General features: G+C 42.8%; 1 protein-coding gene across 3 annotated transcripts in view; it reads left to right on the top strand.

The window, feature by feature from the left end:
• CRY1 (cryptochrome circadian clock 1) overlaps positions 12,671 to 20,621 on the top strand; it is a 90,319-nt gene continuing 82,368 nt past the window's right edge. For all 3 annotated transcript variants that reach the window (XM_013964057.2, XM_013964055.2, XM_005680582.3), the window contains exon 1: positions 12,671 to 12,856. In XM_013964057.2, coding sequence (XP_013819511.1) covers positions 12,699 to 12,856 — 158 coding nt within the window. In that variant the 5' untranslated portion in view covers positions 12,671 to 12,698. The remainder of the gene's footprint in view (positions 12,857 to 20,621) is intronic.

Here is a 20,621-nt window from a genome sequence, read left to right as displayed (position 1 = left end):
ACCAAGGTCAGGGTGCCAGCACAGTAGGCTCTGGGAAAAGCCCTATTCCCAGTAGCAGACTGCTGACCTCCTACTGTGTCCTCACATGATAGAAGGGGTCAGGAGCTCCTTGGAGCCTCCTTTATAAGTCACTAATCCCATTCATGAAGAGGATTAGCATTTCAACAGATGAATTTAGGGGAGGGGGGAAGGGTACACAAATGTTCCATAGCATGAGGCTTACTCTATAGAGCAGTGATGGTAGTTTAGTCACTAAGTCATATCTGACTCTTGTGACACCATGGACCGTTAGCCTGCCAGGCTCCTTTGTCCATGGGGTTTCTGAAGCAAGATTACTGGAGTAGGTTGCCATTTCCTTCTCCAGGGGATCTTCCCAGGGGTTGAAACCAGGATCAAACTCAGGTCTCCGGCAGGCAGTCTCTTGCATTGCAGGCAGATTCTTTACTAACTGACCCACCAGAGTAGGGGAGAGGCATATTGCTATGGACTGAATTGTATCCCCTCAAAATGCATAGGTTGAAGCCCTAAACTCCAATGTTTCTGCATTTGGAGATAGGGGTAGGGCCTTGCTGGAAGTAATTAAGGTTAAATGTGGTCATAAGTATGGGACCCTGAACCAATAGGATTAGTGTCCTTATAAGAGACACCAAGTAGTTCTCTTTCCCCACCTCTCTCTCTCTCTCTCTCTCTCTCTCTCTGTCTGCCATGTGCAGGCATAAGAAGGTAGTCTACAAGACAGGAGTAGCATTCTCACCAAAACCCGACCATACTAGCACTGGACTTAGACTGAGCTTGGACTTCCAGCCTCTAGAATCGTAGGAAAATATACTGTTTAAGCCACCAATCTATGATATTTTGCTGTAGCAGCCCAAGATGACTAATAAGTGTGCATGCACGTATGTTACATGGCTTCAGTCATGTCCACCTTTCTGTGACCCTAAGGACTGCAGCCTGCCAGGCTCCACTGTCCATGGGATTCTCTAGGCAAGAATACTGGAGTGGGTTGCCATGCCCTCATTCAGGGATCTTTCTGACCCAGGGATCGAACCCACACCCCCTACATCTAACCTGCATTGGCAGGTGGGTTCTTTACCACTAGCACCAACTAATATGCACATGTAACCAAAAAGATACATAGTTCAGGTACAAGTGAGTGCCAGAAGAAACACACAGCTGGGCGAGTGGATTTTAGAATAAGTATAGATTCAGTGGACAGGAAAGGCCACCCTAAGGAGGCGACACTGAGGCAGACCACTTAAGGAAATGAGGAAGGAGCTACCAGAATATCTCGGGACAGAATGTTTCAAGCAGGGAACACAGCAAGTGCAAAGTCCTTGATGAGTTCCTGGCCTGCTTGAGGAACAGCAAGGAGAGAGTAAGAAGCAGAGTGAGACTAGTAGGAGTGCAGAGCAGATCTCACAGCCAGAAAGCTTGAGAAAGGTCTCTGGACTTTCTACAATAAATGGCTGGATTTTGTGGCAAGTGTAATTTTTGTTAGTCTGCAAAACATAATTCAAAAGTAACTATTTTTAGCCCAAAAGTCTTTATTTTTCTGTCTTATTAAAGTTTATCTCAGTTTGATGCTCACTGGTTAAAAACTGGTCCAATCAGTTTCAGGTTTGCTTGATCATTTCTGGATTTTCCTGTCATCCCAAGTTTAAAATCAATCAATTCTTTAAAAACACACACACACAACAAAACTCCTTTTTCTGCTTCTCTCTGGAGTAGCATTTAATCATTTAAGTTTCCAGATATTTAAAAGACAGCACCTCTTGGGGAAGGAGGGGTGCTGATCTAACTTGTCATTCCTCACTTGCCAGCGCTGACATCGGCAGAATGTCTGATCCTGTCTGGTTCTCAGAGGTTGTTGTCTCTCTGGATGGCATCTGTTGAGATGCTCACATCCCCATCTAGTCCTTGGCCACAATCTCTTGTGACATTTTGCCCACGTGGTGCTCTTTGGCAAAACTCCTTGGCTAACTGGTTTTCTCTTTCAGCTAACTTTGACAGCCCTTTAAGGAAAGAAATCCAGATCTTCTCTCAGATGGCAGGATGTAGGGCTCCCCTGTCCCCTCTGTCCAATGGCATCCCGCTAAAGTTTTTGTTCTGAGTCACAGTAAAGTGGTAATGGAACTTTCATGAGGGGTCAGCCTCCAAATTTCAGATGGAAAGTTAGCACAAGATCTCTTCTACTCTCAGTTCAGTTCAGTCACTCAGTCGTGTCTGACTCTTTGCGACCCCATGAATCGCAGCACGCCAGACCTCCCTGTCCATCACCACCAACTCCCAGGGTTCACTCACACTCATGTCCATCGAGTCAGTGATGCCATCCAGCCATCTCATCCTCTGTCATCCCCTTTTCCTCCTGTCCCCAATCCCTCCCAGCATCAGAGTCTTTTCCAGTGAGGAAAGCCACTCTTCGCATGAGGTGGCCAAGGTACTGGAGTTTCAGCTTTAGCATCATTCCTTCCAAAGAACACCCAGGGTTGATCTCCTTTAGAATGGACTGGTTGGATCTCCTTGAAGTCCAAGGGACTCTCAAGAGTCTGCTCCAACACCGCAGTTCAAAAACATCTATTCTTTGGTGCTCAGCTTTCTTCACAGTCCAACTCTCACATCCATACATGACCACTGGAAAAATCACAGCCTTGACTAGACAGGCCTTTGTTGGCAAAGTAATGTCTCTGCCTTTGAATATGCTATCTATGTTGGTCATAACTTTCCTTCCAAGGAGTAAGTGTCTTTTAATTTCATGGCTGCAATCACCATTTGCAGTGATTCTGGAGCCCAGAAAAATAAAGTCTGACACTGTTTCCACTGTTTCCCCATCTATCTGCCATGAAGTGACCAGATGCCATGATCTTCATTTTCTGAATGTTGAGCTTTAAGCCAACTTTTTCACTCTCCTCTTTCACTTTCATCAAGAGGCTCTTTAGTTCTTCTTCACTTTCTGCCATAAAGGTGGTGTCATCTGCATATCTGAGGTTATTGAGATTTCTCCTGGCAATCTTGATTCCAGCTTGTGTTTCTTCCAGCCCAGCGTTTCTCATGATGTACTCTGCATAGAAGTTAAATAAGCAGGGTGACAGTATATAGCCTTGACGTACTCCTTTTCCTATTTGGAACTAGTCTGTTGTTCCATGTCCAGTTCTAACTGCTGCTTCCTGACCTGCATACAGGTTTCTCAAGTGGCAGGTCAGGTGGTCTGGCATTCCCATCTCTTTCAGAATTTTCCACAGTTGATTGTGATCCACACAGTCAAAGGCTTTGGCATAGTCAATAAAGCAGAAATAGATGTTTTCCTGGAACTCTCTTGCTTTTTCAATGATCCAGTGGATGCTGGCAATCTGATCTCTGGTTCCTCTGCCTTTTCTAAAACCAGCTTGAACATCAGGAAATTCACGGTTCACATATTGCTGAAGCCTGGCTTGGAGAATTTTGAGCATTACTTTACTAGCGTGTGAGATGAGTGCAGTTGTGCGGTAGTTTGAGCATTCTTTGGCATTGGAATGAAAATGGACCTTTTCCAGTCCTGTGGCCACTGCTGAGTTTTCCAAATTTGCTGGCATATTGAGTGCAGCACTTTCACAGCATCATCTTTCAGGCTTTGAAATAGCTCAACTGGAATTCCATCACCTCCACTAGCTTTGTTCATAGTGATGCTTTCCAAGGGCCACTTGACTTCACATTCCAGGATGTCTGGCTCTAGGTGAGTGATCACACCATTGTGATTATCTTGGTCATGAAGGTCTTTTTTGTACAGTTCTTCTGTGTATTCTTGCCACCTCTTCTTAATATCTTCTGCTTCTGTTAGGTCCATACCATTTCTGTCCTTTATCGAGCCCATCTTTGCATGAAATGTTACCTTGGTATCTCTAATTTTCTTGAAGAGATCTCTAGTCTTTCCCATTCTGTTGTTTTCCTCTGTTTCTTTGCATTGATCGCTGAGGAAGGCTTTCTTATCTCTTCTTGCTATTCTTTGGAACTCTGCGTTCAGATGCTTATACCTTTCCTTTTCTCCTTTGCTTTTCACCTCTCTTCTTTTCAGATCAGCCTAAACTTATCTAGAAATCTGGAGTTAATCCAAAAAGTGTAGGTGTGACACTATCTTCTTATTTTAGAAAAAGATTGATACTTATCTATCTCATTTCCCTCAAATGGCACTCATATCCCACCCCAGCTGAGAGAACTGTTAGATAGTGATGAGGGAAGGGGTGGGGAACATCAAATCTTTCCCAATTTACATCTGGATCAAGGCTCTTGTATTTAGAACAAAAACATTGGGCCACCTCGGTCCTCTAATTGTGCCATTCTGAGGCAACAGAAGACTTACACCCAAAGACCTGAATAGGGATGGTCATAGGACAAAAAGAAAAAAAAATGAGGGGAAAACTAATATGTCACAATATATATTACCACGTTTGTAACTATCGACTTCCTAAATGCACTTGATCACGAAAAAGGAGCACAAGCAAGAAAACTTTACATCTCTGTGGATGCCATCAGTTAATGGACTATATCAGTTAGCGTCTGATGAGGAAACAGAAACCACACAATAAGCCCCAACAGGAGAGGTTTCATAAAAAGAATTATTAAGTATTACCTGAGTGCATGCTAAGTTGCTTCAGTCGTGTCTGACTCTTTGAGACCCTATCGACTGTAGCCCACCAGGCTTTTCAGTCCATGGGACTCTAGGCAAGAATACTGAAGTGGGGTTGTCATGCCCTCCCCCAGGAGATCTTCCGGACTCAAGGACTGAACCCATGTCTCTTAATTCTTCTGCATTGACAGGTGGGTTCTTTACCACTAGCACCACCTGGGAAGCCCAACGATTACAGGTGATTAACAATAAAGGGAGAAAAGGAACTAGCAGGAAACCCAGGATTTAGGGAGGGTAACCAAGGAAAGACAAATTTGGAAGGGAAAGTGCCAGGAGCTACTTTCAAAAGTGAGATTCAGACCTCATTGACTTGCTTTTCATTGCTTTTGTTATTATAATCATACACAGTGGTCTGCCTCAGAGAATCCTGCTCCTCTGCCTGACTGTTAGAGTGCTTATGTTCAGGACCCTGTCCACCAGTGGGTGGCAGGAAAGAATAAATCAACACATCTCCTGCCCCAGGCTTGCCATTCTAGGAGATATTTGGAAGGTTGATTTTTTTTTTACTTTGTTTCCTCACTTTTCCCCATCTCTGTTCTATAAAAGGACCTGGCATCCAGACCCCGATAAGATGGTTATTTTGAGACATGATTCTGTGATCTTCTTGGTCTTCTGGCTTTCCAAATAAAGTCATATTCCCGGCCTCAAAACCTCATCTCTCATATTCATTGGTCTGTTGTGTGGTGAGCAGGGTGAGCTTGGACTGGGTAAGCTTTGGGAGTGCCCACAGGAGACACATGGCCAGAATGCAGGGGCTGAGGCAGGGCAGCTGCCGCCTGAGATGCCTGCAAGGCTAACTGGGAGTCCATCTGCCTGGATGCCACCAAAACTCGATAGACGTGAGCTCCACAGTATAAGCATCCCTTAGTGTCCGGGAGGATTGCTCCTGGGACCCCTCTGCTCACCTCTTCCTGCCAAGATACCGAAAGTTGGAGATGCTCAAGTCCCTTATATAAAATGGCACAGTATCTGCATATAATGTCCACACATCCTCCTGCATACTTCAAACCATCTCTAGATTACTTACAATTCAATGTAAATGCTGTGCAAATAGAAGTAAATACCATGTAAATGATATGTAAATAGTTGCCTGTGTACTGTTGATTTTTTAATGTTTTTGATCTGCAGTTGGTTGAATCTGTGGATGTGGAACCCACGGATCCAGAGAGCCTAGTGTATGTTCCTCCCCCAAGCACTGTGATATCAATGGAAGAACTACAGCACGAACAACAGAAGAAACCAATATACCAACACAGGAAGAGAAGACCCTCCTCCTTTAGTTTCCCTCCGGCGCCCTCTACTGACAATGTTTTACGTGGCGCCAGTGGAGAAGACAATGGCGCCAAACTCCAGCACTCCTGCCTGGAAAATCCCATGGACGGAGAAGCCTGGTGGGCTGCAGTCCATAGGTTTGCTGAGGGTCGGACACGACTAAGCGACTTCACTTTCACTTTTCACTTTCATGCATTGGAGAAGGAAATGGCAACCCACTCCAGTGTTCTTGCCTGGAGAATCCCAGGGACAGGGGAGCCTGGTGGGCTGCCGTCTATGGGGTCACACAGAGTCGGACACGACTGAAGTGACCTAGCAGCAGCAGCAGCAGCAGTGGTGAAGGAGTAATCCTTAAAGAGAATATAGTTCCACCAACACCTAGGAGGCATGAAAGGTGAATTTGGAGTTGAGAGGCAGTATGTTGATAACTAACATGAGAGAGTGAGGTACCGCACTCGTGATCAAATGGGTGTTTATAGCGATCTGTAGAAGAGCAGTGATTGAGAGTCTGTTGGGTACCGGGCACTGTGGCATGTGCTAATGTATAATGAGGAACATGACAGACCAAAATGTCTGCCCTTCTGAAGCTTGCATATGGGATGGGGACAGACAGAGATTGCCTGAAGTTAAATAAGTAAATAATCAAAAAATACAGATAACAATTGGTTCTATGATGAAAGTAAACAGAGGGCTATAATAGAAACTAAGAAGGGGTCCTTTTTAGAATGGGCTGACAGGGAAGACCTCTCTGAGGAGGTGACAAAAATTATGAATAATCTTTAAAATAGGCAAAGGTCTCTTGTCTGGAGCACCCTTCGAGTTATTCTCTGCTTGTTATTATCTTTAAACTATTTAACAACTCTGTAAATTGTAGATAATCAATGCAACACAAATGAATGTTCACTATAAATATGCAAGTGAATTCCATAGGATTTCGTTCTGTGAAAGTGAAGTTGATTTCCCTCCAACCCTGCCTCTGTAACAGTGTTTTGCATATATTAAGCAAATTTACTTTTAGCATTTCTGATGGCCTATATATGTAACTGCTCTTTGGAATCTTCTTTTATTCCATTGTAACATTTTACTGGTTCTCTCATTAAGAAATCTTCAACATGTATTTTACATTCATATGAGAGTCATAATTTACCTTTAAAAAATAACAATTTTGGAGGGAAGGCAAAGTGAGTAAAGGGGGTCAATTGTATGGTGATGGATGGAAACTAAACTTAGTGGTAAGCACGCTATAATGCATAAAGAAGTCAAAATATAACATTGTACACCTGACACTTATGTTATAAAATAATGATACTTCAGTTTTTAAGAAAAGATCCTTTAATACATTTAAATTCAAAGAGTCTAGTGCTGAGGTTCATTCAGCCTGGGGCCACCAGCCTAATATTCACAACACATCAAGACTGAATGATCTGATCACACTTTCCTCTACTTCATTATTTGTGTGTTGATAACACATGCCCAGAATCACATCTAGAAGATGGGGTCAAAGAAGAACACAGGCTTTCAGTTTAGAGGCTGATGCAGTTTTATCATCAGAGTGCTCATGAAGTCAAAGAGATACTGATTTTTCTAACACTGTTGGCAGTTAAAAGAACATTTAATAGGACTCCTTATAGATATTTTTGAGCCCAAGGTAGGGTTGTGCTTAAAGAATCTTAGAATTTTAAAACAGTATAGAAAATTTAGAAATCATCCAGTTCAACCCCCCATTTTACATATGAATTAAGCTGGTCAGGAAAACCCTAATGACTTGCTCAAGAGCAACAACTAATTAACTACAAGCTGAGATATAACCCAGCATTTTCCTTGTTAGTCCCATACTTGTTCAACCACCAGGAAGTTGGAACCAACCAGAACTTCACAAGAGATTCCTGAAAATGTTACCCATACCTTCTTTTCCTCACACATAAACACTCAATCTGAAAAAGAAAGGGAGAGGTGTTATCAGTGAGGGATAGTATGTGATAAGGAAAGAGCTTTGGGTTCAGAAATAGTCGTAGTTTTTCATCTGGTTTTACTACTTATTTGTATTTGAGCTTCAGCATCTTCATCTGCACAGTAAGCATAAACTATTATTAAATAATAATAAGCGGCCTTACTGGATTAATAATAACCTGTATAAAGTACCTGGAGTATAGTAGATGCTCAATAAGTCACAGCTTCATTTTATTGAAGTATAATTGCTTTACAATGTTGGGTTAGTTTCTGAAGTACAACAAAGTGAGTCAGCTGTATATATATATGTAATATCTCCCTCTTGAACCCCACTCCCACCCATAACTCTCCACCTCAAAATCACCGCTTTTATTAAATTGTTGCAAAAACATATTAAAGTAATAATCTTGATGTTCAGTTGCTAAGTTGTGTCCAATTCTTTGTAACCTCATAGACTGCAGCATGCCAGGCTTCCCTGTCCTTCACTATCTCCCAGAGTTTGCTCAAACTCATGTCAATTGAGTTGGTGATACTATTTAACCATCTCATCCTCTGCAGCCCCCTTCTATCGCCTTCAATCTTTCCCAGCATCAAGGTCTTTTCCAATGAGTCAGCTCTTCACATCAGGTGGCCAAATTACTGGAGTTTCAGCTTCAGCATCAGTCCTTCCAGTGAATATTCAGGGTTGATTTCTTTTAGGATTGACTGAGCTCCTTGTAGTCCAAGGGCATCTTAAGGGTCTTCTCCAGCACCACAATTCAAAAACATCAATTCTTTGGTGCTCAGCCTTCTTTATGGTCTAACTCTCACATTTGTACATGACTGCTGGAAAAACCATAGCTTTGACTATATGGCTTTTTGTCAGCAAACTGATGTCTCTGCTTTTTAATATATTGTCTACGTTTGTCATAGCTTTTCTTCCAAGGAGCGAGTGTCTTTTAATTTCATGGTTGCTGTCACCATCTGCAGTGATTTTGGAGCCCAAGAAAATAAAATGTCACTGCTTCCAGTTTTTCCTCTTCTATTTGCCATGACAATAGAAGGGACCAGATGACATGCTATAAAAACCCCTCACTCTTTGAGGAATGCATGGTTGACAGTACTGACATTTTCATAATTTAGTACTTTCATGTGTAAATGAAAGTTACACACATACCCACATGTAGCTGTCTGTTTAAAAGATCCATCTTTATTGAATGGACAGTTGGCAAACATAAACCAATTCCACACAAATCAATATTCTATCTTCCACTGTTTCATTTGGCTGCTTGAAAATAATTATATCTTTAGACATACTCTGCTTATTTTCAAACTGCCTAAAATGAAACATGAAACATTGTATTTTTAAAAGTATGTTAGGCCCTGGAGTATGAGACAATCCAAGTGAAGGCACAGCTCTGTCTGCCACATCCTCTACAAAAGCGATCGGCCCCTTGGAGTGGTAATTAATCAAGGCTCACCCTCATAAAAATAACTGTTTAATGCTTCATAGTGAACAACAGGCTTTCACATACTATATAATTTTAAATGTTCTTAGCAAACTGAAGAGAGGATGCTATGTCCTTCCTATGGCAACAAAAGCAGGGCTAGGAAAGACATCCAGACATACTGGCTCACTAGACGATGAAACTTATTTTGCTGCTGTATTAGTTTGCTAGAGCTGCAGTGGCAATGTACCCCAAAATGAGTGGCTTAAAACAGCAGGAATTTATTGTCTCACAGTTCTGGAGGCTGGAAGTCTGAAATCAAAACGTTGGCAGGGCCATTCTCCCTCTGAAGACACTAGGGAAGGATCTGTTCCAGGCTACTCTCCTAGTTTCAAGTAGGTCCTTAGTTTATGGCAGCCAAACTAAGATCATGGCATCTGGTCCCATCACTTCATGGCAAATGGATGGGAAGACAGTGGAATCAGTGTCCGACTTTATTTTGGGGGGCTCCAAAATCACTGCAGATGGTGATTGCAGCCATGAAATTAAAAGACGCTTACTCCTTGGAAGGAAAGTTATGATCAACCTAGACAGCATATTCAAAAGCAGAGACATTACTTTGCCGACTAAGGTCCGTCTAGTCAAGGCTATGGTTTTTCCAGTGGTCATGTATGGATATGAGAGTTGGACTGTGAAGACAGCTGAGCGTCGAAGAATTGATGCTTTTGAACTGTGGTGTTGGAGCAGACTCTTAAGAGTTCCTTGGACTGCAAGGAGATCCAACCAGTCCATCCTAAATGAGATCAGTCCTGGGTGTTCTTTGGAAGGACTGATGCTAAAGCTGAAACTCCAGTCCTTTGGCCACCTCATGCGAAGAGTTGACTCATTGGAAAAGACTCTGATGCTGGGAGGGACTGGGGGCAGGAGGAGAAGGGGACGACCAAGGATGAGATGGCTGGATGGCATCACTGACTCGATGGACGTAAGTTTGAGTAAGCTCCGGGAGTTGGTGATGGACAGGGAGGCCTGGCGTGCTGCGATTCATGGGGTCGCAAAGAGTCGGACACGATTGAGCGACTGAACTGACTGAACTGAAGTCCAATCTCCATACGGCCTTCTCTCCCGAGTATGAGACTGCTGTCTGCATCCAAATTTCCCCTTTTATAAGGACACTAGTCATTGGATTTGGTCCCCGAATGACCTCATCTTAATTTCATCATCTGCAACGATCTTATTTCCAAGTCAGGTCAAATTCACAGGTACTAGGGGTTACATGACTTTTAGAGGTACACAACTCGGTTTGTAATAATTGCCATATCTTTCCTCCTTCTAGCCTTGTGAAACACACTGGTGACAAACAGAATTAATTCATTCACTCTTTCATTCAATAAACATTTGACTGTGTCGAAATATATTCCCTAGCTCAAAGGTGGTGTAGTGAGCGGCAGATTCTAAACAGCATTTACAGAGCGAAAAACAGCACGTATAAAGGTTAGGGGACACATCGTGAACTTCAAGAGGGCTTTTCTCTTCCTCTCTCTGTGTACCTCCAGTACTTTAAATAGTGCCAGTTTCATTCAATAAGTGATTGTTGAATGAACTTAAAGTTATTGCATGCCTAAGGAACAGCGATTCCCTTGTAGTTCAGTCCCTAAAGAACCTGCCTGCAATGCAAGAGACCCAGGTTCGATTCCTGCGTGGGAAAGATCCCCTGGAGAAGGAAACGGCAACCCACTCCTTGTCTGGAGAATCCCATGAACAGAGGAGCCTGGCAGGCTACAGTCCATGGGGTCGCAAGAGTTGGACACGACTTAGTGACTAAATCAAGGAACAGCAAGGCCTGAAGTTCATTGTCCTTACAGGGGTAGGCAAAGTCCCCATCGCAAAGAGCCCTGTAAACCGCACTAGGTGTAAGAAAGGAAGGCTGACATGTTGACAACACAGAGATAGTATTAAGGAGTTCCAGGGATGCCTGGCACCACCCTCGGAATTAATCCTCTTCCCCAGAGCTCATACAAGGATCCAGTAACGCTAGGGGCACAAGAATGAGAAGGGAGCCAGCTCTATACACTCCAAAGTAGGGTTGGGTTCTCCAGCTAAAGCTGGATGGAAACACATGTTTTGGGCTCTAAGTCGATGTGGAGCCTCCTACTCTGCTCTTTCCACTCCATCCTGCCCTCACTCATTCCCCACCGGATCCTCGTTCCGACTCCTGGAAGACACCGCGATGTCTCCACGCCTTCCGCGAACTCCGCGGGAGGACTCCCCAAGCGCGCTCCGGATCGCCGGCCCCGCCCTCCTTGACTCCGAAACGCAGCGAGAGCGCAGGCGCGCCCTCACGGGCAGAGCGCGAGCTCTCTAGCTCCCCGCATCCCCGTGCTCATCCGGGTCTCAACGAGTCTCAGCCAATGGTGGACGTTCACAGCCCCCGAGGGCGGGGCTAAGTCTTCCCTCACATGGGGCCTCGGCTCACTCTGGGCGCTTTCAGGCAACCGCGATTTGTTGGCCGAGAAAAGGGACAGAGGCAAAGTGTCTAGCGTCTGGGAGAGGACCGATGGATTTGACATGGAGCAGCTGCCGCCTCCTAGAAGCGACTGAAGTGCAAGCTGATACCCCGGTCGGAGCCGCTGTAGTAAACACACTTCAGAAACGTGAGGTGCCGGTGGTCACGTGGGGAGTGCGCCCTCCAATGAGGAGCCGAAGGCGGGGCTGAAGCCGCTGACGCGGCGGTGGCGGCGGAGTCACCCGGGCAGCCTCGGGACGGGTCACCGGCCGGCAGCGGTCCAGCGGCCTCGACCACCGCCTTGCGGGCTCTGTCCTCACTTCTCTTACCCGGGCCGAGAGGCAGCGTGGCCGACAGTGACTGAATTCTCTCTCATCCTTGTCGGTGGCTCGCCTCAGGCGGGGCCGTCTGCTCCTCAGGGGCCGCCTCGGTGGGCGAGGTTTCCGTGCAGGGAACCTCTTGGGGCTGCCCGCGCCCGCGCGGGCCGTGGTGGAGTCTCGGACTTGTGGAACTTGGTCAGCCTCCAGAGGTCCGGGGACCTCGAAGTTATGCGTCTTTTCCAGTCGGTGGCGGCGGGTGCCGGCTCCTAAAGGGCGTCACACCGGGACTCCGCTGACTGGGCAACCTCCATTCATCTTCCAGCTGCGCCGCCAGCGCCCTCTCCCTCTTCAGTCCCTTCCTCGGACTCATCTTTTCCTTCCCCTCCTCTGCTTTCCTCGCTCCTTGGGTGCGGCGATTCTCCTGCGTTCGGAGGTGTCGGTTATGAGCCGGACCCTCCTACCCTGAATTTCTCGGCGGAGGAGCTCGGCGGCGCCGCGCCGCACCGCGGCACCCTCCCCCCCGCCCCCAGCCCCCAGCCCCCAGCCCCCAGCCCCCAGCCCCCGGGATGGGGGTGAACGCCGTGCACTGGTTCCGAAAGGGGCTCCGGCTTCACGACAACCCCGCCCTGAAGGAGTGCATCCAGGGCGCCGACACCATCCGCTGCGTCTACATCCTCGACCCCTGGTTCGCCGGCTCCTCCAACGTGGGGATCAACAGGTGGCGGTGAGTCAAAATCCTGTGGGAAATTGATTTCGCTGTTTAATGAATCAAGACTTTACATGCCATCAGCCAGACCTGAGAATTGAAATCTTGCACCGCCTCGCCCGTACTGTTTGAATTATTGCAGGTGCTTTAAGTATTAAATAGAACGGACTTAATAGCCTTGAGGCGAGAGAGTTCTGGCAGCCTGAAACACCTTGGCCTTCAGGTGTGAATTACGTGTCTCTGCGCTCGTAGGAATTCTTCCCCTGGATTTATGGAGAATTCTTAGTGGTGGAGTTAAAGAAACACCCTTCCAGTTCTCAATGGCCCGTGTGTTGATTTCCTTGGCCTCTGTGGCATTTGGGGTTGCGGTCTTTAGTGTTTACGTTTGTGTGTTAACTCATAGTATGGAGAAAATCATTCATTCAGTAGAGTCCCCTCCAAATCTAGTTTTCTTCCACCTTGAGGTTGCCAGAGGAAAAGCAAGGGACATTTCTTTGCTCAGTTCTTCCTCTCAACTCCTCCTTGTGGTTGAATAGACAAAGCACAGTTTTTCTTTCTAGGCAAAGTATAATCCTTCCAGGATTTAGAGCACTGGAAGAAATCTTAGAGAAGCTTTATGATCTTTTCCTGACATGCCAGGCCAGATGATTATTAGGCCCCGTGGTGGAAATGAAAGCATTCTTTCAGCAGAGTATTGATCACCTGCTGTATACCAGGGCTTCCCTTGTGGCTCAGCTGGTAAAAAAAATCCCCCTGCAAAGCGGGAGACCTGGGTTCTATCCCTGGATTGGGAAGATCCCCTGGCAAGGGGAAAGGCTACGCACTCCAGTATAATGGCCTGGAGAAATCCATGGACTGTATAGTCTTTGGGGTCTCAAAGAGTCTGACACGACTGAGCGATTTCACTCACAATCACTTACAGCCACAGCTTTAAACACCAGGGATACAGTAGTGAATGAAACAAATAGAAATTCTTGTCCTTTTCTAGCACATGTCCCAGAAAGTATGTAGTAATGTAGTAGATGATAAATGATGTGCGGAAATACAGCTTTTATGTGTACAAGGGAGTGGGATTGGAATTGGGAGTTTAAAATATGGTGATAGGGAAAAACTCAGAGAAAGGGACAGTTGAGCAAGATGATGAAACAAGTAGATTACAGATATCTAGGGAAAAGCATTCCAGGGAGAAAGAACTAAGAAAAAGGGCCTGAGGTGGAATATGCTTAACCTTTGGAAGGAACAGCAGAAGAAGCCAATGTGACTGGAACAGAGTGAGAGGAATAGTAGTGTATGAGGTCAGAGATGTAATAGGGCCAGACTGAGTAGAGCTTTATAGGCAGTTGTCAAGATTTGGGCCTTTACTCAGATGAAAATAGGAATAATTCTAAGATTATGAGCAGAAAAGTGATGTGATTTGACTGAAGGTGTTTTTTTGTTTTTTTGTTTTTTTGTTTTTTTAAACTTCTCTGGCCATGGTTCTGAGAACAGGCCCAAATTGTGGGGTGGAGGTGGACAAGAAGCAATAAGACAGGTTAGGAGTCAGTTGCATTCATCCAGGTGAGATATGATAATAACTTGGACCATAGTGATTGTGGTGGACATAGGGAGAAGAAGTCAAGTGCTGAGTGTATTTTGAAGGCAGAATTCACAGTATTTATTGACAGATCTGGTGTGTTAGAAAAGGAATTAGGAATAATTTCAAAATTTGATTTGAGAATCTAGAAGGGTGGAACTGATCTTTACTAAGTGGTCAGTTGAAGAAGCCATTGAGAGGGTGCTTTGAGTTTTCTTTTGAACTTGGTTAGTATGAGATGTTTATTATGCATCCAAGTAGAGATAGCAGATAGATATGTCTAGAGTTAAGGTTAGAGATCCTGGCAGGAGGTATAAATTAGAGATTCATCACTTTATAGATAACATTTAAAACTATTAATCCATTCATATATTGACCAAATATATTGTATGGATCTACTATGTGCTAGACACTTTTAGGTGCAGGACATTAAACAGAATAGCTAAAATATCTCTGCACTGTTGAAGATACATTCTAGTAGAGCTGTGAGACTATATGAAAACATTATGTGAATTTATACAGATAGAAAAGAACTGAGCCTGGGTACTTGAATGTATTTAAATTGTGGACGTGTGGAAGAAGTAGCATAGGAGTTTGAGAAAGAACATCTGGTAAGCTAAGAAAACCTGAAGATAGTGGTGTCGTAGAAGCCAAGGAAAGGACAGTGGCTCAAAGAAAATGTTTGACCTTTGTCAGGTTGCTCGTCGTGTGAGATGAGGACTGAAAATTAAGAATCATATTTAGCATTTTGAGATCATAATCTTGACTGAAGTGGTTTCAGTAGTGTCAGGGGCAAAAGCCTTTTTGGACTGGCTTGAGAGAGGCTGAGAGGAGAGAAGGTGGGGATAACTCACATAGATAGCTCTTTTAAGTTTTCCATTGAGGGGGGGAATCAGAGAAATGGTGTAGAAGAAGGTGAACTCAAGAGAAGATTTTTTTTTTTTTAAAGATGAGAGAAATTACAGGATATTTGTGTGCTCATGAGAATAATACAGCAACTGTATATAAAACATTTTCATTAGCAGAATTGGTGTCATCATTGATTCTGGAAAAAGATAATGCATGTTATATATTCTAATCTATTCATATCTTAACAATAATATAGTAATAAGTCTGTCTTCATAATATTGTTAGGAGAATTAAATTAGTTAAAAGATGTAAAATGCTTAAAATGTGAGTGGTGCTACTACTGCTACTACTAAGTCATACTAGGAAGTGCTTATTTGCTGTTTGCTCTTAAATTGAAAGTCCTAGGTAAATAGTATCTACTTAAATGCCTACAGTTTTAGCATTTTAAGACTAAAACTGATAAGTATAGGAATCCCTTGAATAACAAGGAGATCCAACCAGTCCATCCTAAAGGAAATCAGTCCTGAATATTCATTGGAAGGACTGATGCTGAAGTTGAAACTCCAATACTTTGGCCACCTGATGTGAAGAACTGACTCATTGGAAAAGACCCTGATGCTGGGAAAGATTGAAGGCGGGAGGAGAAGGGGATGACAGAGGATGAGACAGTTGAATGGCATCACCGACTCAATGGACACGAGTTTGGGTAAACTCTGGGAGTTGGTGATGGACAGGGAGGCCTGACATGCTGCAGTTGATGGGGCTGCAAAGAGTCGGACACGACTGAGCGACTGGACTGAACTGATAGGAATCTCATATTTTCCTTTTAAAAAGGATTTTTTTTTTACTACTAAATATTGCCCTTGATGAATAATAGATAGGTAAAGATGTAAATAATGAGTAGAGACAGACTTTCTTCCACTGACGACTATATAAAAAGGAGGGACAGAGTTAGACTTTTCTCTCAGCATCAGATTCAGTGCTTTCATATAGTGGTAACTCAGTTACTGTTTGTTAATGAAATGACATCCTGGAGTCAATAGTTTTATGTTTAAACAACTTTGCTACCTTACTTATTGACCATAGAATAAGGTGCAAACTCCTTAACTTGGCATTCAGGCTATCTTGTGGGTTTTGGTCTTCTTTCCTTTGTACTATTTCCTTTAATTAACAAAATTTCCTAGATTTTTGGATTTAACAGAAAAACAAATCTTAAAAATCTATTTTGCATAAGAAAATTAACAAAATTACCTTTTGATGTTGCTGTAATTTTCATTTAAAATGGGTTCTTTCTAAGGCAACTGAAAGAAGAACAAGCAAAACCCAAAGTTAGCAGAAGTAATAAAATCGTAAAGACCAGAAATAAATGAAATAGAGACCAAGAAAACAATAAAAAGATCAGTGAAGCTAAAAGGTAGTTCTTTGAAAAGATAAACAAAATTAATGAACATTTAGCCAGATTCACAGTATATTAAAAAGCAGAGACATCACTTTGCTGACAGAGGTCCATATAGTCAAAACTATGGGTCTTTCAGTAGTCATGTACAGGTGTGAGATTTGGACCATAAAGAAGGCTGAGTGCTGAAGAATTGATGCTTTCGAACTGTGGTGTAGGAGAAGACTCTTCAGAATCCCTTGGACTGCAAGGAGATCAAGCAGTCAATCCTAAAGGAAATCAACCCTAACTGTTAACTAGAAGGACTGACGCTGAAGCCGAAGCTTCAGTACTTTAGCTATATGATGTGAAGAGCTGACCCTGATGCTGGGAAAGATTGGGGGCTAGAGGAGAAGGGAGTGACAGAGGATGTGATGGTTGGGTGGTATCACCAACTCAATGGACATGAGTTTGAGCAAGCCTGGTGTGGTGCAGTCCATGGGTTGCAAAGACTGAGCGACAAAACAGTAACAAACCAGACTCATCAAGAAAAAAAGGGAGAGGGCTCAAATCAGTAAAGTTAGAAATGAAAAAGGATACATTACCCCACAAAAGTACAAAAGACTGTAAGAGATTACTACAAGCGACTATATGCCAATAAAATGAACAGCCTAGAAGAAATTAGCAAATTCTTAGTAAGGTGCGAATCTCCCAAGACTGAACCAGGAAGAAATAGAAAGTACAAGCAGACAAGTTATAAGTACTGAAATTCAGTCGTTGATTAAATAACTCCCAATAAACAAAAGTCCAGGACCAGATGGCTTCACAGGCAAATTCTGTCCAACATTCAGAGAAGAGTTAACACTTATCTTTCTGAAACAAATCCAAAAATCTGGAAGAAACACTTCTTCACTCATTCTGTGAAGCCATTCTGTGAAGCCACCATCACCCTAATACCAATCAGAAAAAGGCACCACAAAAGAAAAAAAAAAAGAAAAAAAAGACAATTACAGGCCAATATCACTGATGAACATAGATGGAAAAATCAACAACAAAAGATTATTAAACTGAATCCAACAAAACATTAAAAGGGTCATACACCATGATCAAGTGGAATTTATTCAGTGATGCATGGATTTTTCAGTATCCACAAATCAATCAGTATGATACACCCCATCAACAAATTGAAGAATAAAAACCATATCAGAAGACGCAGAAGGCGGCTTTTGATAAAATTCAACATCCATTTATAATAAAATCCCCCAGAAAGTGGGCATAGAAGGAACATACCTCAGCATACTAAAGGCCGTATATAACAAACTCACAGCTAGCATGTTGCTGTTGTTGTTCAGTTGCCCAGTCGTGTCTGATTCTTTGCGACCCCATGGACTGCAGCACGTCAGGCCTCCCTGTCCCTCTAGCATACTCAGTGGTAAAAAGCTGCTTTTCCTCTAAGATTAGGAACAAAACAAGTATGTTCACTCTCACCACCTTTATTCAACATAGTTTTGATGACACAAACAGATGGAAAGATGTACTTCATGGTCTTTTTGTTTCCATACAAATGTAAAAATTTTTATTCTAGTTCTGTGATAAATGCTATTAGTAATTTGATAGGGATTGCACTGAATCTGTAGAGAGCCTTGGGTAATATAGTTGTTTTGACAGTGTTGATTCTTTCAACCCAAGAATACAGTACATCTTTCCATCTGTTGGTGTCATCTTTGATTTCTTTCATCAGCATCTTATAGTTTTTGGAGTACATGTCTTTTGCCCCCTTAAGTCAGTTTAGTCCTAGGTATTTTATTCTTTTTGATGCAATAGTAAATTTGATTGCTTTCTTAATTTCTCTTTCTGCTCTTTTGTTGTTAGTACATGAAAACGCAAAAGATTTTTGCGCATGAATTTTGTATCCTGCAACTTTTATCCTATTCATTGATCAGCTCTAGCAGTTTTCCGGTAGTGTCTTTAGGATTTTCTAATTTGAAAAGTTACATGAATCTAGTGCTCATAGCAACATTGTTTACGTTGCCAAAATATGGAAGCAACCTAAGTGTTCATCAGCATCTGAATAGATAAAAATGGATAAAGAAGATGTGGTGTGTATATACACACACACAAAATTAAATAATATTCAGCCATTAGAAAATTTGGTGTTTGCAATAACATAGATAGACTTGGAGGGTAAATGAAATGTCAGACAGAGAAAGAAATGCTGTATGATACCAGTTATATATGGAATCTAAAAAATACAACAGAGTAGTGAATATAACAAAAAATAAACAGAATCACAGATACAGATAACAAAGTAGTGTTCACTAGTAGGAAGGGAGAGGAGGAGGTAACAACTGTTGAGTGTAAGGTACACTGTGAGGATGTATTGTACAACATGGAGAAAATAGCCAATATTTTGTAATGATTGTAAATGGAATGTAACCTTTAAAAATTGTAGAAAAGTAAATTCCTTAAAAATCCCAATTTCTTTATGTGTACTCTATTTTATGAACTTCGCTCTTATTTTTTAGCCATATTATTGACATGCAGAAGAACCTGAATGAACTTTTTGGCCAACTCAGTATAATTGACAAATTTGAAACTGTATGTTTAAGCTATACAATATGATATGATATATGTATACATCATGAAGCTCATTTTTGATTATTCTGTTTCACCTTTTATTTAACCCTGTCCTCTTTTTAAGTGGCTTCCAAACAACATTTAAACATGCCTGAAACCAAATTCTACAAAGAGATAAAGAAATAACAACAAAAAACCAAACAGGAACAAAACCTACCCTTGACATTCCTCTCCTGAAGCTTTACTTCTCAATTCCTTTATAGCCACACTTCCTGAACAAGAATGTCTAACACAAACATGGGTCTAATACTGGCTGACTCCATATCTTTATCTCCTGCTCAACCTTGAACCCACTCTAAACTTGGTTTTACCCCCATCTTCTCCACCAAAACTGCTTTCATTCAAAGGATACTTTAAAACTTTTCATTCCTGGACTTTTAAATTTTTGACGCATTTGACCATACCATCCTTTTCTTCCTTCTGCTTTGGTTAGAGGACTCTCCTGTGTTTGTTTTTCTGCCAGAGTTGTTAGCGACCTTCCTTTACTTCGGTTTCTCTCTTTTCAACCCTTAGAAGTGAATTCGCTCAGTTGTGTCCGACTCTTTGTGACCCCATGGACTGTAGCCCACCAGGCTCCTCCCTCCATGGGATTCTCCAGGCAAGAGTACTGGAGTGGGCTGCCATTTCCTTCTCCAGGGTATCTTCCCGACCCAGGGATCAAACCCGGCTCTCCTGCATTCCAGACAGACGCTTTAACCTCTGAGCCACCAGGGAAACCCTTAAGTGCTCCTTAAATCTGTAGTCTCTACCCTCTTTTCATCATTTTGAGGTAATCTTTTCTCTTCATAAAGTTGGTTACTATCTATATGCTCAGAATTCACAAATTAGTATCCTCAGCCCAGATCTCTCACCTGATCCCCAGATATGTGTCCACTATAATATTCCCTCCATATTTGAATCTTATGGAGGGCTTATTACCCTAAACTCAGTTTGCTCAAAACCAGGTTCATCTTTTCCCTTACCTCTTTCTCAAAAACAAACAAAAACCCCAAACTGATTTTTCTTGTGTTTCTGATCTTCGTAGATAACATTGCCATTTGCCTAGTTGCTCATATAGTTTACATATTAGGTTGTTAATTGTGTATTAATTTATTCAACAAATAAATGTGTGCTTCTACTGTGTGCCAGGCTTCCCTGGTAACTCAGTTCGTAAGGAACCTGCCTGCAATGCAGAAGACCCCGGTTCGATTCCTGGGTTGGGAAAATCTGCTAGAGAAGGGATAGGCTACCCACTCCAGTATTCTTGTGCTTCTCTGGCTCAGCTGGTAAAGAATCTGCCTGCCATGCAGAAGACCTGAGTTCAATCCCTGTATTGGGAAGATCTCCTGGAGAAGGGAATGGCTATCCAC

The sequence above is a fragment of the Capra hircus genome, chromosome 5 (genome assembly GCF_001704415.2).
Source record: "Capra hircus breed San Clemente chromosome 5, ASM170441v1, whole genome shotgun sequence".
Lineage (NCBI taxonomy): Eukaryota > Metazoa > Chordata > Mammalia > Artiodactyla > Bovidae > Capra > Capra hircus.
Note: the sequence above shows the minus strand (reverse complement) of the source record. Positions and strands in the feature narration are given on the sequence as shown.